The following is a 14,788-nucleotide window of genomic DNA, read 5'->3' as shown; positions in this document are numbered from 1 at the left end:
ATGGGATCGTTTGTGGAGGAACTGTGGTCGAGCATCTTTACCCCGGGTCCAACCCCGACCTTGCTCGTCGCGACCAACGCCACCTTTGCGGCCCTCCAACTCGTTCTGTTCGCCCTTCTCCTCACGACATACAGCATCCATTTTGTCGTCCTATCGCTCCTCTCGGCATCCCTGTGGTGGTCGATTAACTGGTTTGCTCGGGAAGTGAGGCAAGTACAGGCCGCCGAAGCCGAGAAGGAGAGGTCAGCCCGGGAGATTCCGACAGACGTCAAGGACAAGCACGACGGCAATAGAAAAACCCCCGGTTCTCTCGACAGCACCGACAGTGACACAGAGACGGAAAGTATCACGGAATACAACAGAAGCCCGGATCCATCCGGGTCCGCTCTACGATCCACCCCAGTCCCGACTACACTTCAGCCAGCAGAAGCCTCGGGAGAGATTCGTAAGCGTCTCAGTGTGGGCGGGGATAGCTCGGGCTACGTGAGCACAGACAGCGAGTGGGAGAAGGTGGACAACAGTAATGCAACCTAGCATGGTACTGTAGGGTTTTCCCTGGATACTATGGAACCTGTTTTCAGTGCGAGAGTCTCACGCTATATCGATATATTGTCGCTTTATATACATACTTCTGACGATGTATTGGGTTTTATTTCTACTAAGAGATACCCCTTAGACATGTTTACTACCATTTTCACCATATACTCTGCGTTGAATTTATCGCATGCCACAGTGGTCCAATCATAGTAGAGGCATCAATCCTAGTTTAAAGTAACTAGCAAATGTGTTTGGAAAGAAGTTCAATCAATGATGAGATTGATACCACATGAGAAAACTCTCCCAGCACTGTGTTGTTGTTGGCTCACATCGAAATTGCATCTTCGAGCTTTATCGATAAGGTCAGGTGGTGATATGGCTGAGTCATCCATCGTGTTGTGATGGCACGCGATAAGGAAAAGTAATAGCCGAAAAGGTGTTTGTTGACTTGAACTGCCCTGTGGTTGCCTTTGAAAAAGCTAGCAATGTCTCCCAGATGAAGACACTGCAATGGCCTCTACCCCAGTTCTCGTTCTCCCCGGTCGACGACGCGTATTCGCGTCTGTATTCTCGCCAACATCACCAGATGACTTCAGGACCGCCACCCTTACAACGAACGACCCATGGCCAGACCAAGACACCTGGGATCGGGCATGGCACGCAGCAACTACGTTTCTCATGATCCCAGATAATGGATTTATTCTTGGGAAACGCCTTAGCGAAATCGAGTTCCTCCGATTATCGAATCGCCATAAAGCACCGTCCAAGGAGGTTGCGGACGCGTTGGTCTATCTAACGGGCGAAGGGCGGGAGGCTCGTGCGGACGGAGAAGAGCACAATATAATTGATTGGTATGGGAATGAGATACGACGACATTTCCTAAAGAATTTTAGAGATGGATTGTTCAAGGTAGGTGGATCTTTATTCCGCCTCCCTGGACGGCGATGTCTGATGTTTTGTAGCTCTTGAATGATCCCGAGAAAGAGGAATTGCTGCAGAAGGTCGTGCACTGTCTGCAGCTGGCGCGGAGGGTATATTTTGCTCCTCTTATGGAATATGTTCTACCGTTGCTGGACTCCACAGAGCAAGAGAAGGTGTTTATTAAATTGCGCCGTGAGTTCCATATGATGGTTTCCCACGGGCTACCGTGGTCGCAGGTATCGGTGTTGCTTACGCGCGAGCTTACGAAGGAGATACTGGTTATACTGGGTATTGATACGTTGAGCCAGCTGGGGGATGTGAATGAGGCTGCGAGTGTGGATAATATGGAGGTTGACAGGCAGCACTCGGTTTCCTACCGAGACTGGAGAGATGAACCATCCGCCGAAATCCGGATGCAGATGATGACGGAAAGCGAGGATGCACAGGTTAATGCAGCTCGTGACCGACTCCTGTCACTACTCACCGGTCTCCAGCTGGTTGGTATGGGCGGGGACAAAGCCCAGAAAGTCTTCGCGGATGTCATGAATACGATGGTGACGGAATTTGTGCGGGCGGCATATACAGGTCAGTGGGAGGGCCCATCTCTGGTTTCAGAGCATCTACGACAATGGATAGAGAATGTATTCGCTCGGCTAGTGGTACAGGTTCTGGCTATCATCAACGTCCCGGGATCTGGGGACAAAAAGCCGGACAGTCTCGATGTTTCTCTGAGCGACGTGGACAAGTGGCAAGAGATTGCAATTGCTCGATTAGGCGCTCTTCGGACAGGGGAACTCTTCGAGATTACGGTGGAGTGGCCTGCAACTAGTGGTGCCATTGAAGATCTACGGCACTTCATAACGTATTCAGCGGGACGGATTCATTTGACGCACTGCTTTGCTGCGGTACTCATTCGACGGCTTCTACATCCGGGCGCCTCCACCGTCGAGATCTTACAGCTGTATATTTCTATCATTCGAGCGTTCAATCTCCTTGATCCCAAGGGTGTTCTGCTGGATCGGGTAGCCCGACCTATTCGTCGATACCTGCGCGATCGCGATGACACAGTTAAAGTCATTGTCGGCGGTCTTCTGGCCGACCCAGCTAACGCCGATGGACACACTGCTACTGGCGGAGACACGCTAGTAGAGCTGTCGGCCGAATTGGCCAAGGCGCACCAGAACTCGCTGAGGAATGAAACCGGCGAATTAGACTGGGATGACATGAACTGGGTCCCAGATCCAATCGACGCAGCGGCTGACTACCGGAAATCCAAGGCGTCTGATGTCATAGGAAGTTTGATCAGTCTTTTCGAATCTAAAGAGACATTCGTCAAGGAAATGCAGAGCATGCTGGCAGAGCGTCTGCTAGAGAAGCGGACGGAATTCGAGCAGGAGTTGTCCGTCCTTGAGCTTCTCAAAGTGCGCTTTGGCGACAGCGCCTTGCAGGCATGTGAGGTTATGATGCGCGACATCTTCGATTCCCGACGAGTGGATGCGGTCGTGCGAAACGACCAAGGGCTGGCTGGTGCATCGACTGCCCAATTGCCTGGAACTCCTGACAATAACGCCTCCCAGCAGCCAGATCTCCATGCAAAGATCCTTTCACACTTCTTCTGGCCGGAGCTTCAGGAGCAGGAGTTCAAGGTGCCGAGGGATATCGCCGAGCTGCAGCAACGATACTCGGCGGGCTTTGCGTCACTCAAGCAGTCTCGCAAACTGACATGGCTGAACGGATTGGGCCAGGTGACCGTTGAGCTTGATCTCGAGGACCGGGTATTCGTGGACGAGGTTACAACGTGGCAAGCCACCGTGATCTACGCATTCGATTCGGCGTCGAGTAAGAGGGACACTCGCACCGTCGACGAGCTAGCGCGTGACTTGGAGATGTTGGCGGCCTTGGTCCGCAGCGCGTGCCTCTTCTGGGTCAGCAAGCGCATTCTAACCGAAGTGCAGCGGGATACATTCCGCGTGCTGGAGGTTCTCCCCAGTGAAGACGAGGAGATCCCTGGCAATCGATCCGCCACCGAGATGGGAGACGCATCGACCGAGCCCACGCACGCTGCCGCGGCCGCCGATGCGGCGGCGGCGGCGGCGGCGAAGGAATCTGCGGAGGCAGCGGCCATGGAGAAGATGAATCTGTATTGGCAATTCATCGTGGGGATGCTGACCAACCAGGGAGCCATGCCTTTGCAGCGGATTGTGATGATGTTGAAGATCGCGGTGCCTGGAGGCTTCCCCTTTAGCAACGAAGAACTGCGCGAGTTCCTCGCAGGTATGGTATCCAAGGGGAAGATCGAGATCGTCAGTGGAGGAAACTATCGAATTGTACAATAATTGGAGAGCATGTATGACTTATGACCTCAACGAATCCAATCAGACGTGATTATCATATATTCATCCAGGTACTTAACATGGTATTGCTAACAAATCAGAAGGCTAAACATCAATCTCATAAAAAACAAAAAAAAAGGAGGGGGTTATCGGAATCATTCCGCATCCAAAGGCGCCACCGGAGGCTGATCATCTACCTGGATCCCACCTCTCTTCTTCTCATTGCTATCCCAGAAAGGTAATTTCCAGCCGCCTTCATTCTCAGGTGTGGCCAACCACAAACGCATCAGGTGTCTACGTGGCGCTGGGGGCGCATGGTCCGTGTATGCGGTCCTCGCATGGAGGACATGCGAGTTCGAGACGAATTGAATATCGCCGACTTCGAGGACCATATGTAACGCGAGACGATTACAGGTCGCCTCTAGGACCTCGAGAGCTTCCACCTGAGCCGACGACAGAGGTGGAATGATCCCTGCATCGGAGAAGCGCGTAAGGGAACGAACATAGTACGGGTCCCATCTATTCACTCATTAGCATGCCACCTCTCCCCTGAAAAGAAATAACGTAAAAGGACAGTGAGGGGACAGGAAATGGGAAGAGCGGAGACGTACTTTGTGTATACACGGGCATTCTCCCCCCGCTCGAGATAGATCACACTAGTACGAATATACTCCTCCTGACCCTTGCTGGTCTCTCCCTTCCGATCAAAATACCAGATCGGCTCGGCGAGAGTCTTCAAGACGTCTGGTCTTTCCTGAGCCAGAGTATTATAGACATGATGAGAAGAGACGAGATCGGATTCGCCTCCTTCGAGGGCCCGCGCAATACACAGCAGACCGACGATGTCGGAGTCGTCGGTATGGAAGAATTGACTATTTTATTTATTAGGTTCATTCTTTAAGCATATATATATATTCTGTTCAGGAAGGGAGGGAAAATACCGTGCATTCGTCCGGTAGATACGAACGGAATCAATCTGGGTGGAATCCTCTCCTAGATCCTTGACATGACCCAGGACATGGCCCCGACTGTTCTGACTGACGAAGTAGCCCAGATACGTGCCTAGACCCATGTATGCCACGGCGGATTTGTGGTTTCCCCATTTCTGGACGGGAAAGCCCTTGAAGAGAATGAAGCCTTTACCGTCGACGAGATCGGCACGGAGGGCCTCCAGACGGGAGGAGAGATTGGGGAGGGGGAATTTGCTCTGTACTGAGCTCAGTCTTGATCCATATGTATATAGAGAGAGCGGGAGAGAGGGGGGACGATACCTTGCTAATGCCTGTTAATGGAGTCTTACTCTGGAGAAAGGCATCTGCAGCAGCGCTGAGCTCGTCAATCTCCTCGGAGGTGAAGGCATGAGTCCATTTCTCGGGATGATCCCGATAGTCTTCCGCCGTCCACAGTGTTGGACCGGATATCTTGTGGGGGAATCGATCAAAGGGATGGATCTGATCGTAGAGAGGAGGATGTTGACCGGTGGTTTTCAATCCATCCGGGAAGATATCCAGCGGGGGGGCCTGAGTGAGAGCCATGTCCTTTTTAATTTTGTTTCAACTCTGAACATTGAATAGTGACTACTGAACATCATGTTCATTTAGCAAGTAGACCATTTATAACCAAACGCCAAGTCGGAGTTTGCAGCGATGTTTCGAACTGTGGACCGCATGGCGTGCCAGGGGACCGTTTGGCGACGAAGCATCCCATAGGACGTTGGAGCCGAGGATGAGGTGACCAGGCTGCGGATGGCGCAATCGCGCCGGATGTTGTAATCTTCCTTTGCTTTATCTATTGTTATATCCTCCGACTGGAGTATGAAGTACGAAGAGATAGTTAATGTGATATTGACGTCACTGCGTTGTATTTATGTTTTGTAACTATTCTCTTGTACAGGGTGATAATCAGGGTCAATGGTAGATATACTATCTATCCAAGATACTGAATAACTATCAATAGATCCATAGATCCAGACAAAAATTAAGAGACGAAATATATTAAATATCAAAATTAAATAAGCATAGCAGGATCCGATTACCCAACCTGGAATCCAGATCCGTCCATATTGATCCAGACATTCTCACCATGAAATAAATAAACCCCCTATAACTCCCGTCAAATAAATATAAAATAGATACCATGCTACGCTCCGCAATAAATAAATCAGAATGATCCACATCGCCATTCTCGACTGCGACCTCCCCGTTCCCGCCGTCTACCCAACCCGCGGTCTATACAGCTCCCAATTCCGCACTCTGCTCCAATCCGCCGCCGCACGACTCCCCCGCAACATCGCCATCCACACCACGGCGTTCGACGTCGTCGGCGGCTGTCTCCCTCCCTTGGCGAGTCTACGCACCGATCCCCGTTCAGAAAATGAACCCCCATCACCATCAAACCCACTCGCCCAACCCATCGACGCCATCCTCATCACTGGCGCCGCCGCCGGCGCCTACGAAACAGACACCCATGCCTGGATCATCCCGCTGACATCTTACCTGCGTACCGTGTATCGTGATTTCCCACACGTGAGATTCTTTGGGTCCTGTTTTGGACACCAGATCCTAGCGCAGACGCTGCTCTCGTCGTCTTTGAAGAACGAGCCATGCCCCCATGGTCGCGAGATGGGTCTCGTCCCCGTGTCTCTGGAAGAGAGATTCCTCGCTTCGTTCCCGTCGGTGGCCACCTTGCTTCCAGATCGAAACTTGAGACTCCAGATGATTCATGGGGATTGGGTGGTGCCGGTCTCCCGAGACACAAACAATGTCGTCGAACTGCCGGAGCCGTGGATGAATATCGGGTCCACTGCGCAGTGTCCCGTGCAGGGACTTTTTTGTCCCGGAAGGGTGTTGACGTTTCAGGGCCACTTCGAGTTCGATGTGTTTGTGAATGGTGAAACATGTCAAGAGTTTGCTCGTCGGATGGGCTGGGATAAGGACCGGGTTCGGGAGTGGTTGGGGCTGATTGAGAGGGGACAGGACGGTGATGATGCAAAGGTGGCTGCGGAAATTGTGGTGATGTTTTTTGCGGATGTATGAGGGTTTTTATCAATTAGCGTGGAGATAGGTATGATGTTTAGATAGTATGTAAGTCTATAAATAAGCACATGCACATAGATATGCGAATACATACATATAGATATTGATATAGATATCGATGTATTAATTTGAACTCAGAGATACTGTTATACGGATTCAATTCAAATCGGAACATATCATTTACTTCTTGGTAGTTTGTATGCACTGTCAGTGTTGGATACATACATCCCATCAGGATTAATAGTATATACACCACTGAGGTATATGGACCGAAAAAGATATTAGATAGACCAAGAAAGGCTCAAATAGCATGCATATCCGTTCCAAGTCATGCAAAACACCCGTACGCCAGAGAGCCCAAAATAAATCTATGTTATCACCATAGGAGTCAATCCAACTTAATGCATCGGGAATATATCCAACATGATATCCAATTACACCATTCGAGTCGACGGTCGGCCAGCACTGGAGTGTGCCACAGATTCCAGATCCGTGCGCGACGAACTGGCGAACATCATCGAGCCGCGATCGAATTTGGCCTCGCTGGTCGGTCGGTTATTTCCCTCCGCCAACGGCACCATCGAATACGTTGATGCGCCAGCCGGTGCACCCACCGGGAGTACTTCGAGCGGCGCTGGCTTGCTCGCAAAGGTCCCCTTCAATTTATTCCGCGTGCACAGCCAGACAATCGTGCCGATGAAGATGGCGCCGACTATGCTGGAGACCGCAATTGCCGCCACCATCCCGTTGTGATTCCACTCCTTCACATTGAAGTTACTCGAGCTGGTGGACGCTGCCGCAGATGACGTCTTGGTCGTGGACGAGGAAGTTGTGCTGGAGGAGGTGCTCGTCTCACTGCCTGTTGTACTGCTGGTCTGCGAGGTAGCTGACGTGGTGGACGTGGTGCTCTCCGTGGATGAGGTCGTTGTCGGCTCTGCAGTGGTCGTGGGCTGTGTAGTGGTTGTGCTGCTGGTGGATGAAGTCGTGGACTCTTTCGTCGTGGGCTCAGCTTTCGTCGTCGCTGGGGCATCGGCCGTTTTTTTGTCGGACGTGGTCTCTGGCTTTGGCTTGTCGGTGGTAGGCTCTGCAGGCTTTGCGGGCGCGGGATCGGTAGTCTTGGCCGCATCATCACTCTTGGAGTCGTCCTCCTTCGCACCATCGTTCTTCGCATCGTCGTTCTTGGGAGCGTTATTCTTGGGGTCGTTATTCTTGGGATCATTATTCTTGGGATCGTCGTTCTTCGCGTCGTCGGTGGCCGCGGCTTTGGCCGCATCATCATCCGCTCGCTTCAGAACCCTATCCGCAGGGGGAAATTGATCCGAAAGGACTGCATGGTCGCCGACCGCGGGAGATGGGTCTGGAAGCACGGTGGTGCGTGAAGGATGCTGCGAGAAACCGGTCGGTTGCTCTAGACGGGCGCATGCCAGGGAAGAGAGCGCTAATGTGAGCAGCAGGTTTATTCGCATGGCGGAGGGTCAAACGAGTGGAAGGGCTGAGATGGCTGGCATAAACGAGGGACCTAGGGGGAAAGAGAGAGTGTGTCAAAAAAGAGACCAAAAAATACGGATTAAAAAATGGATGAGGCTGGACAACCTGATGATTGATGACCCACCCATTTTTCCTCCGTTTTCTTTCTGTTGTCGGTGCAAGGGAGCATGAAATTGGGAGGCGTTAATGTCGATGTCTGAGGTTGACGATGTTGATTGGCGAGACCGTCGAGCGACCACGCGGCGATGGTCCACTGGATGTTGATTCTTATAGAGTAAGTATTCTCCTTGATTATTATTCTTTTCTTCTTATTGCCAGTTAGTATTATGTTCTTTCATTCTTAATACGGAGTGCGCATTTCTAGAACTAACTCAAACCGACCAGTGGACCATGGACCGCCCACCGACAGAGCCAAGGAATCCTCCCACTGTCAGGTACGAGGTTTGCACAGCCCTACTCCGTAAAATAGATCAACATTCACGAGTCAAGTCTAAAAGGGTTGCATTCATCGCGTCCATCGCGTACATGTCGGAAATTTTCTACATCGATGGGTGGGGATCCTGTCGAATGCCGATCTCGATTCACGTCGAGTACGGGCCAAGAATTACAGAGTACTTCTAAAAGTACTCCATATTCTCATCTGACGCCAATGAAATATTGCTTTCCATCAGTAACTATACTCTGTACTTTGCACATACCTCACTGCCACTGTCACGGAGCAACACAAGGATAAGACTTGCTCGGATGGACCTGTCAAGGACTGCATACTACGTATTACCTGGAAGCTAAGAATAGAAGCACTATCATATCCTCTCTCCTGAGCAGTCAACGGCATCATACCATCTCATCTCTTCCATTTAACTTATATCTCTCTCTGTAAAGCGCCGAGAGGGCTAGAGTGCCTTAGTCAGCGGATGTCCGTCAGGCACCAAGGCAGATATTTCCTCGTCATTATCAATTATCATCACCATCTTCCTCTTCTTTTTCGTCCGCCTCCCTATCAATCCAGTTCATCGTAACACATAAGCTCCTTACCACCGGGCAAAGACTTGTCTTCTGCCAAACCCTTATCCTCCTCGACGGAGTTGTCTTTCAATCCGGTTCTTACGCCCCCGATCTTACCGCATTCTGCCCGGCCCCATTTCTATAAGGATCGCCCGCCCGGAATGCCACTCTCAATCCAGTGTGTCCTATTCTAAGAGTAGAATGTCATAATGATGAAACCACGGGACTCTCCCATGACGATTGCTCCACGACGGTTACCCCACGCCGATCAGAGTGTCGTGGGGATACGAGAGAAAGTAACCATTCCGTACAGAACATCACCCCGGATTAACCGAGAAACCACGGTAACATCGCACCGAAGCCATGCTATTAGATTGATTGGAAGTAACGCCCGGATATACCCGCTACGCTGGCTAGTGTGGGGCTTTGATCCTTGCTCGAGATGTATCACAGTTGCAGATCGATGCTGGCTAATCTGCATTCACGCTGACGCTGACGGTGGTCCCTGATCATCAAACGCCAGGGTGATGCCAGGATACATACCTGCTGAAGGAAGGAAGTAGTATATATTCATGCCTTTTCGCTCCCCTTCAACGTAATCGTTTCTCTCCCCAACTTCGCCACCATGTCGCTCCGCTATCTGCCACTGTTGTGCTCTTTGGCTTCTGCAGCCCATCTCTATGCCACTCACTACTCGGGCTCAGTTTACACACTATCCCTAGATGGACACTCGCTGTCCATCGCCTCCTCCGTGGACGGCTGCGGCCCCATGCCCAGCTGGCTCACTCTCGACCCGGAATCGAATCTTGTGTACTGCTCCGATGAATCCGGTGATGCCTCCAGCAATGGCTCCTTGCATAGTCTCGCTATTGGCGAAGACGGGTCCCTGTCCGAAGTCGCCAAGACGGGGGCGGCGCCGGGAGGAGGCGTCTATAGCGTCGTTTACAGCGGTGACAACGGTGCCAAGTACCTGGCCATTGCGCATTAGTATGTGGCCTTTCACCTCCCTCTGGGCTCAAAATGCATATTCTAACCTCCCAGTCAGTGGTGGCTCGGCGCTCTCCACCTTCTCCCTTCCCCTAAAGGAGGACGAGGACACCCTCCAGGTCTTCCATTACAAATTGGATAAGCCTGGGGCCAAACCCCAACAGGATGCGTCCCACCCGCACCAGGTCATCCTGGACCCAACCGGATCCTTCATCCTCTCGCCAGACCTGGGCGCCGATAAGATCCGCGTCTATGCCATTGACAAGTCCTCCGGCGCCCTCACGGACTGCCCCGCCGTCGAATTTCCCGCCGGCAGTGGACCGCGCCACGGGCTCTTCTGGGACGCGGAGAACGCTCAGCTGCGATTCCAACGCAGAGCGGACTCGCAGACGATGCTCTACACCGTCAATGAGCTAGACGGCCATTTCACCGCATTCGCCGTCTCGTACCCACCCGACGGCTGCCTCTCCATCAAGAAGACCCAGTCCTTCGTGCCGTACCCGGGCTCCGAGTTACCCGAGGGAGCCACCTTGTCGGGCATCCAGATGGAGGGATCCTCGCTGTATGTCTCCATCCGTTCGGACCATGCCCACCCTCCCAACGACTCTATGGTCACTCTAGATCGCTCTTTGAACGGTACCGTAAAGTATCGCGACTTTTGCTCTTCCTATGGCACAGTTCCTCGCACATTCGTGATCAACAAGGCGGGCGATCTGGTTGCAATCGGGAACCAGGCTTCGTCAACTGTCGCCATTGTGGCAAGGGACCCCAAATCCGGGAAATTAGGAGACGAGGTGGCTAATATCCAAGTGGGAGAACCCGGTAAGGTCGGTACTGCGGAGGGTTTGAGCAGTATTATCTGGGGAGAGGAGTAAATGCTCTCTCCATGGTGCATATGTCCTGGCGGATTAATCGGCGCTGAAGTTGGACGGAGAGTGGGGGAGCGTGAGGCAGGGATCTGTTGGGTTACAGCCTGGTCTCTCGATAGATTTACTTGGTTCACAGGTCATGAGCCCTTGGATAGACAATACCGTCTTTGCATATATTATTATTATACACTCTACCACTCTCTAGATTGCTGAATAATCCGACGGAATTGGCGGTGGATCGTCATCACGTGACATGCTGGCCGACAGAAAGATCTAAAAGCGATAAAAAAAAAAGACAGCAGCAAACACATCCTAGTTTCATTTCGCCCCCGCTGATGCCTCCTTCTGTGCCCTGTAGCGTCAGCAGTTCTCCTCTTTCCTGATTCCGGTGGCAGCATCTGCCTCGGATGTATTCGTCAATGCAGCAAGGCCGGTTGTTCTCGACCCTCCCACGACCCTGCCGATTTGTTGCGCACCGCCGCTATCCCGCCGTTTTTGCGTCTTCCTCGCGTCGATTCCATCTCTCCCCCTCCTGGCGGTCGTCCATCCCATCGGACCCTCATGGCGCTCGTGACTCCACCTCCGAAAATGTAACAAGTGATATTCCGACCCTCAATGCCGGACAGAACGTGTCCGAACATCTGCCTCCCGTTGCCACGCCGGCGGCCTCCGAACAGTCGGCGAAGGACTCGAAACCGTATGGCTCTGCAGTCCGCAGAGCCTTGAGAAATAGGAAATCGGTGAAGGAATGGACCGCCCCTGTCGCAACGGTCCCGGACTGGTTCTTTGAGCGGAACACTATCGTGCACAGTGACGACGGGCAGGTCGCGGCGCAGACTCACCAGCAGGTGAAAATCGCCGCGTCGGCCCCGCAGATAGACCAAATAAGTGCAGATGCGGTCGCCCAAGGTGGTGATGGAGATGATCCGCCGGCGTCGGATGGTTTACCGGGAGATGAGAACCGATATGCTTTGACCGATGCCTTATGGGAGGAGCTATGCGCATCTGCCCGGGCGGGTCTGCGACTCCCGCCCGCCAAATACGCGACAGAGCCTTCGGCACGAAAATCGCACCTCGTTCTACAGTACCCCGGGAACGATGGGGTCTTGTTTCTGGACGCGGTGGTGAAGAGGCTAGCGCAGGAACTAGGCGCGGATCTGGTGACGCTCGACGCTCAAGATATTGCTCAGCTATGCAATGAGCAAGATCTGGCAGACATTGGCACGACTTCATCGATCAGGTCCCTGGGCTACGAGGTGTACCGTCCGTCCGCCTCGGATTCCTGGCAGGAAATGGGTGAGGAGGGGGAGTCTGAGGATGCCGATGTAATTGACGCCGCGATGCCGTCCCGCAATCTTCGCCCGGTGATCCGGGGTCCGAGATTCATTACCATCGAAAGCACTCGCGAACCCGGCGACATCCCCCTTCCCAACCTGATGGGTCTAAAGTCGTTGGTGGCTTCCTTCAACAACCCCTTAGATGGCTCTGGGGGTGCCGCATCGACCCAGAGTCCGGATCGGGCGGAGGATAGGCGACTCCGACTGATAAACGAGCTGCTCTCTTCACCTACGAAACTGCCCCGACAATCGGGTGAGGACCCCCACCCCAGTGGGAGCGCTGAAAACAATCAGCCTAAACCGGCGCGCGATATCATTGTCCAAGTGCAGGATTACGGCGACATCCAGGGGACACGGGAGGGCGCCCGGTTTATACAACTGTTACAGAAAGCTATCCAGGATCGGCGAAAAGCCGGGTCACGGGTCTTGTTTGTGGGCACAGCGGCACAAGACGCTGCGCCGGACTCGGATGCCTCGCGGTTGATGCACAACGCCTTCGACGACCAGTTCTCACAGATGCTGGTCGTGATCCCCGCTATGGGCTCTGAGCAGGCTGAAAAGACATTTGCGGATGATCGAAAGAGGCGGACACTCGAGGTTAACATTCGACATCTACAGGACATGCTCCGAACCCGACTCCACGAGACCCCTTCCGCCCTCAAGGATGATATCTTTGGGGGCCGTGCTTGGCCGCTGGATACTTCCCTGGTCAAGGAATCTGGCCTCGAAGAACGGTATTGGACTTACAGTCAAGTGCACTGGGCCACTACCCTTGCGCTGGGCAGTCTTGGGCCGGAGGAGCCGTTCGGTTTCGAACATCTTGCGCATGGCATCGAGATGATGCAGAAGACGGAACGCATCAAGAGTGATTGGCTGCACGAAAAGACGCCCAAGGCGAAGCATACGGAACCTAGCAGTGACAAGGAGCGGCTCCTGAATTCGCTCCGGAAGGTCTGCAATTCCCACGAGAAGAAGTTGCTGAACGGAGTAGTGGACTCGAAAAGCCTGCGGACCACGTTCGATGACGTGCACGTTCCGCCAGAGACCATCGACGCTCTGAAGACGCTCACCTCGCTGTCACTCATTCGCCCGGAGGCGTTCACCTACGGCGTCCTAGCCACCGACAAGATACCCGGACTGCTCCTGTACGGCCCTCCCGGCACGGGAAAGACGCTCCTGGCCAAAGCGGTTGCGCGTGAAAGTGGCGCCACGGTGCTAGAGGTAAGCGGGTCGGAGGTGTATGACATGTACGTGGGCGAAGGGGAGAAGAACGTCAAGGCCATCTTTACGCTGGCCAAGAAGCTGAGTCCCTGCGTCGTTTTCATCGACGAGGCGGACGCCATATTCTGCTCCCGGACAGGAGCCAGCAGTCGCACCTCGCACCGGGAGCTCATCAACCAGTTCCTGCGGGAATGGGATGGGATGAACGACCTGTCGGCCTTTATCATGGTGGCCACCAACCGCCCCTTTGACCTCGACGACGCGGTACTGCGACGTCTCCCGCGACGTCTCCTAGTGGACCTGCCGACCGAACAGGACCGCCTAGCCATTTTGAAGATCCACCTCAGGGAAGAGACCCTTGATAGCAGCGTGGACCTCGCCGAACTCGCGCGACGTACCCCGCTGTACTCTGGATCTGATCTGAAGAATCTGTCTGTGGCCGCGGCGTTGGCCTGCGTACGAGACGAGAACGCACTGGCTGCACAGCATCAGGGCGACGAGCCCTACCAGTATCCGACACGGCGCACGCTGACTTGGAGCCACTTTGAGCGCGGCATGGAAGAGATCAGCGCGTCAATCAGCGAAGATATGTCGTCGTTGTCGGCGATCCGCAAGTTCGACGAACAGTATGGGGATCGCAAGGGACGGCGCAAGAAGAGTCCCGGATGGGGGTTCATGCCTCTCGCGAGAGAGGAAGCAGATTCTGATGCTGCGCGTGTACGCACTTGAGCTTGATCCGGAGCGATTGATTCTCTTGCTTGGGCTGGTGTTGGGGGGTTGTTCGGATAGAGAGATGGAGTTATTGACGAACTTGTATTTAATTTGATTTTATTTTGCCTAGCGATATCCATGTACAGTATGTATAAATATAAAGATCTTTTACTCATTATTTCTTAATTATTTCTTAATTTTTGGGTGAATGACCGAGACGAATTCTGCATTTTTCCACTTTCTTTCCCCACATCTCTCTTTCTCTTCTCTCCTCTCTCTCACAACCTCAACCTCAACCTCAATCTCAACCTCAACCTCAACTACCAACTTCCACATCTTCGTTT

General features: G+C 53.0%; 7 protein-coding genes across 7 annotated transcripts; 5 read left to right on the top strand and 2 right to left on the bottom strand.

Annotated features, from left to right (window-relative positions):
* PKR1 (V-type ATPase assembly factor PKR1) lies at positions 1-534 on the top strand (the record flags this gene model as incomplete). Its single annotated transcript, XM_033573011.1, has 1 exon — positions 1-534. One exon carries the CDS (start codon positions 1-3, stop codon positions 532-534), a length of 534 nt encoding a protein of 177 aa, XP_033423563.1.
* Positions 535-1,047: 513 nt separating this feature from the next.
* ATNIH1004_008400 (anaphase promoting complex subunit 2) lies at positions 1,048-3,794 on the top strand (the record flags this gene model as incomplete). Its single annotated transcript, XM_033573010.1, has 2 exons — positions 1,048-1,446; positions 1,500-3,794. 2 exons carry the CDS (start codon positions 1,048-1,050, stop codon positions 3,792-3,794), a joined length of 2,694 nt encoding a protein of 897 aa, XP_033423562.1.
* A 152-nt stretch (positions 3,795-3,946) lies between these two features.
* On the bottom strand, positions 3,947-5,326 carry ATNIH1004_008399 (TauD/TfdA family dioxygenase; the record flags this gene model as incomplete). Its single annotated transcript, XM_033573009.1, has 4 exons — positions 3,947-4,310; positions 4,403-4,663; positions 4,733-4,998; positions 5,063-5,326. The coding sequence occupies 4 exons, from the start codon at positions 5,324-5,326 to the stop codon at positions 3,947-3,949; spliced, it is 1,155 nt and encodes a 384-aa protein (XP_033423561.1).
* A 630-nt stretch (positions 5,327-5,956) lies between these two features.
* On the top strand, positions 5,957-6,826 carry ATNIH1004_008398 (type 1 glutamine amidotransferase; the record flags this gene model as incomplete). Its single annotated transcript, XM_033573008.1, has 1 exon — positions 5,957-6,826. One exon carries the CDS (start codon positions 5,957-5,959, stop codon positions 6,824-6,826), a length of 870 nt encoding a protein of 289 aa, XP_033423560.1.
* Positions 6,827-7,260: 434 nt separating this feature from the next.
* Positions 7,261-8,292, bottom strand: ATNIH1004_008397 (uncharacterized protein; the record flags this gene model as incomplete). The annotated part of the gene is made up of 1 exon (XM_033573007.1): positions 7,261-8,292. One exon carries the CDS (start codon positions 8,290-8,292, stop codon positions 7,261-7,263), a length of 1,032 nt encoding a protein of 343 aa, XP_033423559.1.
* Positions 8,293-9,944: 1,652 nt separating this feature from the next.
* On the top strand, positions 9,945-11,181 carry ATNIH1004_008396 (lactonase family protein; the record flags this gene model as incomplete). The annotated part of the gene is made up of 2 exons (XM_033573006.1): positions 9,945-10,306; positions 10,365-11,181. 2 exons carry the CDS (start codon positions 9,945-9,947, stop codon positions 11,179-11,181), a joined length of 1,179 nt encoding a protein of 392 aa, XP_033423558.1.
* A 413-nt stretch (positions 11,182-11,594) lies between these two features.
* On the top strand, positions 11,595-14,462 carry ATNIH1004_008395 (ATP-binding protein; the record flags this gene model as incomplete). Its single annotated transcript, XM_033573005.1, has 1 exon — positions 11,595-14,462. One exon carries the CDS (start codon positions 11,595-11,597, stop codon positions 14,460-14,462), a length of 2,868 nt encoding a protein of 955 aa, XP_033423557.1.
* Between the last annotated feature and the right edge of the window lie 326 nt (positions 14,463-14,788).

This window comes from Aspergillus tanneri (assembly GCF_003426965.1).
Source record: "Aspergillus tanneri strain NIH1004 chromosome Unknown AapTan_6_pilon_pilon_pilon, whole genome shotgun sequence".
NCBI classification, from domain to species: Eukaryota; Fungi; Ascomycota; class Eurotiomycetes; order Eurotiales; family Aspergillaceae; genus Aspergillus; species Aspergillus tanneri.
This window is presented reverse-complemented; position numbering and strand designations above follow the sequence as displayed.